Raw genomic sequence first — 11892 nt, 5'->3', positions numbered from 1 at the left:
AGCACACGTCCTGCGTCTGGGGATGTGTCCACCTATCCCGCCTCCCTGACTCCCGCGGGATGCTGCCTATAAAAGGACAAAACCCTTTCCCGGTGTCTACTGTGAGCAAATCCACTGAATAAATTCTCAGGACGCTCTCTTTCTCTCCTTTTTTCTTTCATCTCCTTCTCTCCACCCCTCCATCCTTTCTCTTCCCCTTCCTTTTCTCCTGAGAGGTTGAGAAAGCCCAGCGAGGGGTCCCCACTGGGTCTGTATCCTAGTCTATCTGGGTCTGAGGGACCCTAGACACCCTCCCTTTTGCCTCCCTCACCTCTGCCCAGAACCCTGAGACTCAGGGAGGCCAAGCGACTTGCTCAAGGTCACAGGCAAGTTTGCAATAAAACTGGTCTGAGAACCTGAGCCTCCTGACCCCCCAGTCCAGGGCTCTTTCTAATAAATCAGGCTTTCAGATTTTGGCTTTCAGATGCCCCAGCTGGTAATGTCTGAAGGGCCCAGTTCTGGAACCAGAGAGATACGGAGCCCAGGTGGAGAGAGTGACCCCTAGGGGCCCCTGACCTTCCTCGGAGGCAGGGTCGGCTGAGGTCGTGGGAAGGGTTAGGGAAGAAAGAAAAATAGGTTAATGGTGAGGGGGCTGGGGAGGGGGCAGGGGTAGCAAGTGAAAGGATTACCCCAGTCTGCTGACGAGTGCAAATTATATTTATATATGTGCTAAATACAGTCACTATATTGGAGTTTTTCACTAGGTCACAGCATACAGAATCAAAGGTTTGCATTTTGTATGGAATGTATCCAAAGAGGCCAGCACCACAGTAGGACAGCTTGCAATCACACACCCTGATAGTTTGGACGAAATAAAGTTCGCGGAATTTTATTTAAATTTTTTTTTCGTATTCATAGTTGTTTGTCATCGTACCAATGCATGCAAAGCATTCCACTCCCAGAAACAACGCCAAAATGAGGTAATAGGAGTAATAAAAAAAATTAGTATCCTTTCTAAATAAATAAATTATAATTAAAAATGCAAAACAACTATAAAAATAATTAAATAAGAACCCACGATATCTACAAGTTAGTCATAAATTATGATTGTTAAATATAAGGCATTTAAACTCACAAAACCCTGTAAACTAGCAACGTGCCATGTTTTTTGTTTTTTGTGTTTTTTTTTTTTTCATTTTTGTTTTTCTATCAGCTGAAATCGCTCTAGCATTTGCTCTACGCGCAGGAGATGAAACACGACAGGGGACCTGACAGACGTTGCTACAGCCCCACGCGGGGAGTGTTTGTCCCGCCGGCGGGCGGGGGGCTTGGGGGATTTCTTCAGGAAAAAAAAAAAAAAGAAAGAAAAAAAGATCTGGTGCTTTTTCTTCACCATTGAAAAAACTGTGCTTGTTCATTAGGCGTAAAGAGTTGAGAATACTTGCAGGGAGGCTGGGACATTTGCAGAAGAGTAGCTTGAGTCCTGTCACGACTGCTGGGCCAGGGCCACGGGGGCCAGGTGTCCGGGCCAGTAGAGGAGCCCCGCGCCCTGGCCTGCCCCCCTGCTGGCGCCAGCCGGCGCTGGCTGTGGCTGTGGCTGTGGCGTTGGTTTCGCTGATTGGCGTCCTCTGCAACCCGCTGCGGCCAGGGCTACACTGCGGCTGGGAGGCCCAACTTGAATCCTGGGGTGGCTCTCACCCCAGAAGGCACTCATGCGTCTCAGTCAAGAAAGGGTCTGAGTCCCTTGAGTTGAGCAGTAGGAGGACTACCGGGGGTCTCCCCTCCCGGAGGTGGTGGGTACAAGATGCTGAGGCCCAAGCCTGCCTCTTCTCCGTCTTCCCGGGCTCCTGGGCGAGGGAGAGGGGGCTTCCAGGGAGCAGAAGCACAGACCCCTCTCCTGTCTTCTCATCCAGAGAGCTGCCCGGCTAAGGAGCCTGGAGCTGGCAGGAGCCTGAGTCCATGTCCCCTGTGCCCCCCCTGCAAGGTGCGAGGGCCCCAGACAGATGGGGAGGGGAGGAGGGCTTCAGGATCCACCCCCATAGTCAGCGGCTGACCTCTCCCCACTGGGTGATCCCCACCCCAGTTAGTGCCTAGTGTTGGCCTGGGGCACTCAGAGCGTGCCCAGAACAGGGAGGAGGAGGGGACCGCACTCCCACTCTCAGCCCCTGAGACAGATGTTGGTGCCCACAGGAAGTTGTTTTCAACAGCTCGGTGGGCACGTGGCCCTACCACTTGAAGGATGTGTTGATGTCAGGGAGGATCAGAGAATGTGAGTGTCAGAAGGAAATTTAGCAAGCATCCAATCCAGACTCCTTGCGTCGCAGCTGAGGAAACTGAGGCCCAGAGAGAAGGAGGTTTCCAGCACTACGCGCTTGGTCACTGAAGAGCCAAGACTAGAACCCGAGGACACCAGCCCTCGTGCCATCTGGCTCCGCACCGACTCCCTCTACTTGCTAGCCTTCTGAACCAGCCTCAGAGAGAACAAGAGTCCCAGACTAAGAGGGGAGTGACCTTCCCTAGACCACCCTGGCTGCCTCCCGGTCCAAAGCAAGCTGGGGAGAAGTCCCAGCTTCCTGTGGCTACTAGTGATGAGCTTTCCCCCCCAAATCCTGATTGGGAAGCACTTTCTGCACTGGTGGGTTCTCCAGCCTTCAGCCCTGGAGAGAGTTCATGCACTGAACTATGGAACTGGACGACGTAATGCTCGCTGCTGTTAACCCTGTGTCAGTGACTCACCACTTTTGTGCTATTGTATGTGTCTTGCCTCCTTGGCTAAACTGTAAGCTCCTCAAGACAGGGACACTGTCCTCTCTCCCAGCACTGAGCAGGCACTCAGGAAAGATTTTATAGAACACGAGAGTATTGGTGCTGGAAGAGGCTTCAGTCTGAGTAAGATCCTTGAGTAACCCTTCCACCAGAAGCCACATCCCCATTCTGTGCCTGCAGGTGTCCAGAACAGCCATGCCTCTGCCCGACAGCTCTGGTTGTGCTAGAAGGTTCTACCTCAAGCCAAAATCTGCCTCTCAGTCATTTTTAACCCATTGGTACTGGTCGTACCCTTAACCTTACAGAATTTCTTCATATAGGGGATAAGTATCCTGTCCTGCTTAGTCTTCTCTTACTGATATGAGGGCATTGAGATTGGGGGAGGGGCGAGGAGAGGGGGAGGCTTCAAGGGCTGTGCAAATAAGGGAGGGGGAGGGGTAAAGGAAGAGAGCAGAATTTCAGCTAGGCTGGGGTGTTCTGCACATGGATAAAGAAAGCTGGGTTGGGGTTGGGGTTGGGATTTGGTGGATTTTCCCATCTCCATTCTTCTGTCCTCCCATCTCCCTGCTCCCTTTGAGGTTCAGAAAAGTCGCGGGGTGGTGCAGAAAGACACATTGGGTGGTGTCGCTTGGAACTTCCGGATCTCTGTCTCTCACCACTCCCATCCCTAAACCCCCAGGAGGGTCCCAGGACACAGCACAAATGCGTTGACTGGATGGTTATCAGTCCTCACAACATGTAGGTGAGGGCGAAGGAGTGGAGATAGGGAGGACTGTCATTTCTCCCCCTTTCAGGAGAAGGCAAATGAGGCACAGAGAAATAGAGGGACTTGCCCAAGGTCATCAAAGACAGAAAGAGCCAGAGACTAGGGACACAGGGCCTCCCAAGCCCAGCCGACACCGTCTCGGGGCCAGGGCCATCTCTGAGGGACTCCACTGGGATTTGAGACATCCCATAGGAAGCAGAAGTCCTCCCCCAGGTCCAGGGCGTTTGACCCCAGCCCCTGAGTGCCAGCCAGAGCACTTTGGCCAAGGCCAAGGGTCCACCACCAGCTGTCCTATCATATCTTCATCATCCAGTGAATTTTTTGCATAGGGAGGCCGTGGCCAAATCGCCTCTTTGTGACAGGGCATACACACAGCCAAAAGGAAGAAGGTGGCATACACAGGGACGTCCTGGCTCTGAGGAACACGGGGGCAACTCGAGCGGAAAGCTAGCTCCACCCTAGTTCCACAGGGGACCGTGGGACCTGGGACATGGCTGGAACTAAGTGCATGTGCCCTGGAACTGGGGAGCCCTCCTTCAAGACAGAATTTCCCCTTTCACTGACCCAAACTCTGCCTTCCTCGCCCTGGCTGAGCCCCTCGGGTGCCCAGCGAAGCCGCCGTCTCCCCCTTTTCCTGCCCTTCCCTTCCCCAGACGCTCCCCTTCCACACTCCGTGCACTGTAAACATGAGAAAAACAAAAGCAAAGGAAAAAACAAAACCAAAAACAAAACAAGAACCACCCCCCCTCCCGCCTCCCAACCCGGGTGAAAAAAAAAAAAATCATCCTTTTTCACCAGAAACAGGATTTGGCTTTTTTTTTTTTTTTCACCTTTGATTCCTTTTTCCTTTTTTCTCATAAAGACGGGAAGATTTGGGCTGTCGTTGGTTGGTTCAGTCAGGCACCAAAACAAGGAACTCAATGAGAAATATTTGGTGCGAATTCGTAATAGCGACATGTCCACCACAAGATGACTAGAGCACCACACACAACATTTTTCTTAAGCTAACATGCTCCGGCTGCCATCCACAGAAATAGCTAGAGACCCCTACATGGTTTCTACGTGGTCGAGAGGTATATACACAATCCTTCAAAGGACAGGATTGAGGGGCCTGTCTATCAGCTAGGACCTTCCAGTTCGCATCCAGATTCTCAGCAGCGTGGGCCCCCCCTTCCCACCCCTGCTCCGGGCACGGCCAGCTCCCTCCCGCGCAGCGAGGTGGATGGGGGCAGTCACCGCTCTGGATGGGGGGGGGGTCGCCCCCCCACCCCTCCTTTCCCTCAGACACTGATACCGCCAACTCCTCTTTCCACAAAATGTGCTTGCAGGCTTTTCCTCTACATCAAATGGCTCAGAAGGCAAAGTTTGGCTGCAAGGGCTATGGCCGTGGGGGGGACCTGGTGAAGGAAAATGGGGTGTCCACTGGCTAATTCCTCCCTCAGCTGTCGGCTCCCAGTTGTGTCTCAATGTCCACTCGGCAGATGGGACATTTCTTGCTCATGGCGAGCCACTGGTCCACACACAGTTGGTGGAAGAGGTGCATACAGGGGAGGCGCCTGGAAGAGAAGGGAGGGTCAGAGGACTGGTGGAAAGAGAGGGGCCCGGGGCGGGGCCAGAGGCGGAGCAACACCGGCTCTCACTGGACTGGGGACCACACCAACACCACGGGGGATGGGCCAAAGAGGGTGTGGGGAGCCCTGTTCCAGAGCGAGGCTGTGGCTGGGATGGGAAGTCATGACAAGGCCCTCCTCCACGAAGCCCTTTCAGACCAGCCAAAAACAAAGCCATGACTTTGTCTTAGACCCATCCAGGCCAAATATCACCCTGCTCTCTCACACTCTGTGTCCACCAGTCCACACCATAGACATCGCACATCTCCGGTGTTCCACACCCACCTGCCGGGAGCAACCACGCGGCACACTGTGGCACGCCCAGCACACACATGCACAAGTGAGCAAGCACCACGCCCCTGACATACAGCAGGTGACTGATCGCAAATGCCTGTGCAGGAAGGGAGGGGGAACAGAAGAGTCTGGCCTCCTACCTCACATCTTCTCCATCTTCCAGCATAGACAGGCAAATTGTGCATTTCTCATCTGTGTCTGACTCCTCCCCCTCTTCCTTCTTGCCCTTGCCATCCTGGGGTCTTCGCTGTGAGAAGAGGAGGGGCATTAGTTACCTGGAGCAGACGCACCTGGTGCCTACTGTCTTTCATCCACAGCCTCCCCTCCCTTACATGTAAGTCAGTGTCTCTCTAAGTTCTTAAGGAAACCCCAGGCTGGTGTGCTGTCGCTAGACCCTTCTCCTGGCCTCCTCTCCAACTCTTCCTCCTTGCCTCAGAATACAGGGGTGGTATGCTGGCCGAGGGCACATAGGGTTTGACAGGAAGTGGGTGCCTAATGAATTGATCCTTTGCAAAACAATGGTTTGTGCATGAACGGTTTGCTCTATTCCCCTCATACTCTCCATCCTCCTTACATCCTTTCCAACATAGATCCCTGCCTCCAGGCTTTTCCCTCACATTCAGGTCCAGCAAGCTCCACCCATCCATCCACCCATTTAAACCTCCATCCATCCATCTATCCACCCATCATCGATCCATCCATCCTGTTTCCCTCCCTTCCTTCCTTCCTCCCTCCCTCCCTTCCTCCCTCCCTTCCTTCCTCTCTTCCACTCAACTAACGTCTACTCATTTATTCATCTATTACTAGATGAAGGCAAAACTCCTCAACCTGGCATTAACTCCTATAATTTTATATTGTTGGATCTCTTCCTATCCAGAAAGTTCCTTTAGCATAGGCAACAGCTCCAAACACAAGTCTGGACATCAAACATTCTGTTTATACTTACTGACTTTAGTTGTCCTGTTTTAAATTCTATGCTAATTACTTGAAAATAGTTAACTAGTTTATAGGAAGTTCCAAGCTCTTAGATGCTGTGGACCATGGTCCACCCTTCTTTAGGTACTGTTCCACACTTGGCCAAGTAGAAGGCACATCACTGGTGCTTAAAAACATATTCTGGAGAGCAAGGAATCTAATCAGTGAATGAAACCAGCCATGTTTCTTGTCCTCATCTCCATGCTGTGCAGTGAAACAGTCTGATAATATCCATGGGAAGAAAACTAGCCCTTCTGGCCCCTTTCCAAAGAGAAGCAGGGGTAAAGGCCATTCTTGCCAAGAGAAAAATCTGAAGAGTCACAAGATAAGAAACATGCACAGAATGACTGTAAGCTTCATGCCAGGCTTGGGGGCCAGGTTTCCCCACTCTGGTCCCTGGTCCAAAGCCCTGGAGATCCCTAGTGTGATATGGCGTCCAGAGTACCATAGCCTCCCTGGAACACTGAAGAAACTCTAAGCTTCTGCCCTCAGCCTCCCTGTGCCCTGCACATGCTAACTGCAAACCATGCGATGGCCACTGCATAAGTGTGCCCTTATCTAGAATCCAGAAAATCAAAATTACGCCCTTAGTCACATATAACCACCATGGCTTTTGAGTCTGAACGGAGTCATGACAGTCGGCCTGCCTAACAGCCCAGCTGTGTTTCTGGTGGGGAGTGGCCTTCTTTTAGCTGGTCCTTTGAGAAAAGGGATATTCCATAAATGACACTAATAAGAGTCACTATTCGCCTATTTTCTATTGTTTCTCCCGACCATTATTCATGATTTCCTTTTTATAGCTAATGATTTAAACCTAATTGTCTTACCTTGTTTTACCATGTCTAATCTATATTTAATGATTGTCTCTTTTCGAATCTTTTCCTATTTTCTCTTTTGTGTTTGTAATCTTTTAGGTCTTCTGGGTTTTTTCTTCTCTTCTCATCCATGTAACTTTTATTTTAACAGTAACTTTTCTCAGCATTTATTTATTTCATATTTATTTTACTCCTTCTGTCTGTCCCTCTTTGTCCTCATGCACAATACCTTTTCACGTCAGTGTTATTGGTTTTAATTCTGTATGTTGCTTCCATATCTTTTTTAAAAAGTGTTTATTTTATTTTTGAGAGTGAGTGTGCAAGTGGGGGGGGGGCAGAAAGAGAGAGAGAGAGAGAGAGAGAGAGAGAGAGAGAATCTCAAGCAGGCTCTGCGCTGTCAGTGGACAGCCTGAGCAGGGCTCAAACTCAGCAACCATGAGATCATGTCCTGAGCCTAAATCAGGAGTCAGACCCTTAAACAATGAGCCACCCAGGCACCCCCCTATTGCTTTCATATCTTTGCCTAATTCTTATTTTTTACATTTTTCTACATGAATAGATTTATTTTATATATTCTATTCTTATATCACCATTGTAAAATATTTTTCATTTTGTTTTGTATTACTTGACTCTCAGTTAAAATTTTTTTAAATGTGTTTATTGATTTCTTTTGAGAGAGACAGCCATCAGCACAGAGCCTGATGTGGGGCTCGAACCCACAAACCATGAGATCGTGACCTGAGCCAAGATAGAGTTGGATGCTTAACCAACTGAGCCACCCAGGCACCCCTCTCAGTTCACATTTTCAAAGTTTTTTTCACAATTTACTTGGGTGGGTCCTAAAGTTTATCATTTCATATTTTTAATTCTTCTGGTGTCTTTTTTATAATATTCTATTCCCCTAATTGTCCCTTTAGTCTCATCATTTTTACCTCAATTCTTTATATCATTGGCTTGGTCCACATTCCCTTCTCATTCTCAGTGTGTGTTCTGTTCCTGTCTCCTCACGGCCTGTTGCCACGAGGGCAGGTGAGGGTGTGGCCCTGGCAGGAGTGAGGACACCCTAATCGGTGATGCGGAAGCTGCTCCGGGCTCCTGAACACATCACTCATTCCTTCCATGTTCTCCTCCAGTAGCCTAAAGCTCTCCCTGCAGAGAATGATCGTTTTCCACTTGGAGATGACACCTTTAGTTACTGAAACACTGTCATTTCCTCTACGAACACACTACCCATATAGGACACATCGAGGTTAATAAATGTTGACTGAAATCACTTACGGGTGAATCCAATGCCTCTATCTTGGTCTGCAGAGACCAAGATTCATAGTCTTTGACACTGACTGCATGGACACCTGGGCAAGCCTAGAACAAGTGAGCCTTGTATCAAGGTGAGAGTGGTTCACCATTCCCGGTCACTCACCAGATACCAGGCACTGTACTAAGCTATTCTATGTATGCATTGTCCCATTGAATCCCTGGAGCATCCTTTATGGTCGCTACTAACACATCATTCCCGTTTTATATTATAAAGGTCAGAGAAGGGGCCAGAAAAGCCAAGTAAGTTGTCCAGAGTACCTAGCTATCAGCAGTGGTTATGAACTGAATGTCTGTGCCTCCCATCCCCAAATTCACATATTGACGCCCTACGCTCCAATGTGATGGTACCAGGAGATGGGGCCTCTGGGAACTAATTAGGTTTAGATGAGGCCATGAAGACAGAGCCCCTGGGATGGTATTAGTGCCCCTATAAAAAGAGGAAAAGACACCAGAGCTTCCTCTCTCTGCCATGTAAGGTTACAGCAGAAGGCGGCCGTCTGCAAGGCAGGAAGAGAGCCATCACCAAGAACTAAATCTGCCAGCACCTTGATCTTGGACTTCCCAGCCTCCAGAACTGCAAAAAATAAATGGCTGCCGTTTAAGCCCTCCAGCTGGTAGTATTTTGTTATAGCAGCCCAAAGACAGTGGTAACACTGAAATTAAAAGCTGGCCCTGTCCGACTTCAACGCCGGGTGATCACAACCACTGCACCCTAGCACCTCATGAGGAAGTGAGGATGGGCTCTGGCCTGACCACCATGAGCATTTTCCCACTCCAAGTTTCTCAGCACTTGCCAAGCTTTTAATTCTTAAATTTTAAAACTATTTAATACTTGTTTCCATAGAATTTATTTTGTAGGGCGGTTTTAGTTTACATTAAAACTGAGCAGAAAACACAGTGCATTCCCAAATCCCTCCCCCTCTCAACACCACACACACACATTTTCCCTATTATTAACATTTTGCATTAATGTGGTATCTCTGTTACAACTGAAGGACCAATAGTGATACACAGTTATTAACTGAAGAACATTCGTTTACGTTAGGGTTCATTCTTTGTGTTGTAGAATTCTATGGGTTTTGACAAATGCACAATGTCATGTGTCCACCATTACAGTATGTATGATACTTTCACTAAAAATACCCAGTCACCCACGTGCTCATTTATTTTCCCTCCCCAAAGCCGTTGGCAACAGGGATCTTTTAACTGTTTAGTTTCACCTTTTCCAGAATGCTATATAGTTGGAATCATATAGTATGCCACCTTTTTGGGCTGGCTTCTTTCACTTAGTAATACGCATTTAAGGTGCCCACATGTCTTTCCATGGTTTAATAGCTCATTTTTAAAAATCATGGAATAATATTCCATTGTATGGATGTACCACAGTTTGTTTGTTTATTCATTCACTTATTGCAGGACATCTTGGTTGCTTCCAAAAATTTTTTATTTATTTGAATGTTAAAATGTTTTAAAAATCAAATCCCTGGGTTCTAATCCTACTCCACATTCCTGAGCAATAACCCTGGAGAATCTACCTCTACAGGCTTAGGGTAGAGCCTGTAAACGTGTGGCTTTAAAAGCTCCCCAACTGATCCTGCTGGTCAGTGAGGATTGGAAACCCCTGCTCTGAAGGCTTACTTGCCTATTTGTCCACACAAGGGATTGGACTTGGAATTCTCTTCTAAGGCAAATCTCAGCCTTCACTGCAGGTGCTCCCTTGGCTCACCTCATTCAGATACAAACATTCACATACCTGTACCCCTACCTAATACACCTACTCACAAGTCCATGTGTACCACACACCCAGCCCTCCTCTTTTATGATGAGAGGCACCCCCATCTCCTCTCCTGGTCACACCTGACAGAGACAAGGGAGAAGACCCTGGGAAAGCATCACAGCTTCAGAGCATCTAACCACAGCACCTCAACTATGCAGGCTGACCTGCTTGCAGACACACCTTCTTGTATTTGTGGGGGAAGGTGAACCTCTCGATGGTGTTCTGTACGGCTCCCCGAGTCACATTTCCCAACCTGTCCTCAAGCTGCAGCAGCTCCTGCAAAGAGAAAAATGTGGATTATGTGCACTCTGCATGTACAAGCTTATACACACACACACACACACACACACACACAGGATAAGGAGGAAGGGCACTGAAAGATGTTAACAGGAACCATTCACATAGCCATCAGGAAGAACTTGCCTGGTACTGAAAGACCCCACATCTCTACTCACTCTCTCTTTTTCTCTCTCTTACTCTCAACCTTGAAGCTCCCTGCAACCTCCCATGCCCTACCCACCAGCAGGGGAAAGAGGGAGGGGACAATGAACAATAATGGTGTCTCCACCAACCCAGCTGGAGCCAGACAGAGAGGCAGGCATACCTCGTAGCTCTCCCGCACTGCAGAGGTGTGTCTGCTGGGGTTCAGTCCCTGGAGAGCAAGGAAGTGAAGCTGAGGGTAAGGGTAGTTTCGGATTTCATGGACCACCTGTTGGGGAGGAAACGCTCAGATGGGATTCCCAGCTGCATGAGCCCGGCATCCAACTCCTCACCACCCTCATAACCACCAATCTGCACACCCTCAAGATTCTTCAGGCAAAAGTTCTATCTTTCCTGCTCCTCTGTCCTCCTCTCCTCATCAAGAACAAAGCCTGTACTAGACCAGCCCCAGAAAAAAAATAACAAAATCAATGAAGTAAATATAAATTAGGGGCACCTGGGGGCGCCTGGGTGGCTCAGTCGGCTAAGCGTCTGACTTCAGCTCAGGTCATGATGTTGCAGCGTGTGAGTTTGACCCCCGTGTCGGGTTCTGTGCTGGCAGCTCAGAGGTTGGAGCCTGCTTCGGATTCTGTGTCTCCCTCTCTCTGCCCCTCCCCTGCTCACACTCTGTCTCTCTCTTTCTCTCTCTCTCAAGAAATAAATAAACATCACAAAAAAATTAAATTAGGGGCACCTGGGTAGCTCAGTTGGTTAAGCATCTGATTCCTGATTTTGGCTCAGGTCATAATCTCGCAGTTTGTGGGTTCGAGCCGTGCATCAGGCTCTGCACGGACAGCAAGGAGCCTGCTTGGGATTCTCTCTATCCCTCTCTCCCTGCCCCTCCCCCGCTCACACACACGCATGTTCTCTCTCTCAAAAATAGATGGATAAACATCTAAAATATATATATAAATTCGTAAATATATATACCATATACTAATATAATTAGAAAAATAACCGAGCTGATTGGGCATGTATTTCGTGGCAGGCACTGTCTAAGCACTTCACATGATTAAGTTAATGATCTCATCTGCTCTAGAATGTGGGTGCAATTACACATTTTCCTGATAGGACAAATAGGAAAATCCCCATTTTCCTGATGGTGCAAATGAG

At 48.8% G+C, this 11892-nt stretch overlaps 1 protein-coding gene across 2 annotated transcripts in view; it reads right to left on the bottom strand.

Annotated features, from left to right (window-relative positions):
• Positions 1 to 678: 678 nt before the first annotated feature.
• The window catches only part of ARK2C (arkadia (RNF111) C-terminal like ring finger ubiquitin ligase 2C), a 110775-nt gene continuing 99561 nt past the window's right edge, over positions 679 to 11892 (bottom strand). The window contains exons 5-8 of one of the 2 annotated variants that reach the window (XM_053205538.1): positions 10904 to 10951; positions 10480 to 10575; positions 5556 to 5662; positions 679 to 5067 (exon numbers count right to left, since the gene is read on the bottom strand). In XM_053205538.1, the coding sequence (XP_053061513.1) occupies positions 4950 to 5067; positions 5556 to 5662; positions 10480 to 10575; positions 10904 to 10951 (369 nt within the window). In that variant the 3' untranslated portion in view covers positions 679 to 4949. Of the gene's footprint in view, positions 5068 to 5555; positions 5663 to 10479; positions 10576 to 10903; positions 11009 to 11892 lie in introns of both variants that reach the window. The other variant, XM_027068906.2, reaches the window with a different exon arrangement.

This window comes from Acinonyx jubatus, chromosome D3 (genome assembly GCF_027475565.1).
Source record: "Acinonyx jubatus isolate Ajub_Pintada_27869175 chromosome D3, VMU_Ajub_asm_v1.0, whole genome shotgun sequence".
Lineage (NCBI taxonomy): Eukaryota > Metazoa > Chordata > Mammalia > Carnivora > Felidae > Acinonyx > Acinonyx jubatus.
Note: the sequence above shows the minus strand (reverse complement) of the source record. Positions and strands in the feature narration are given on the sequence as shown.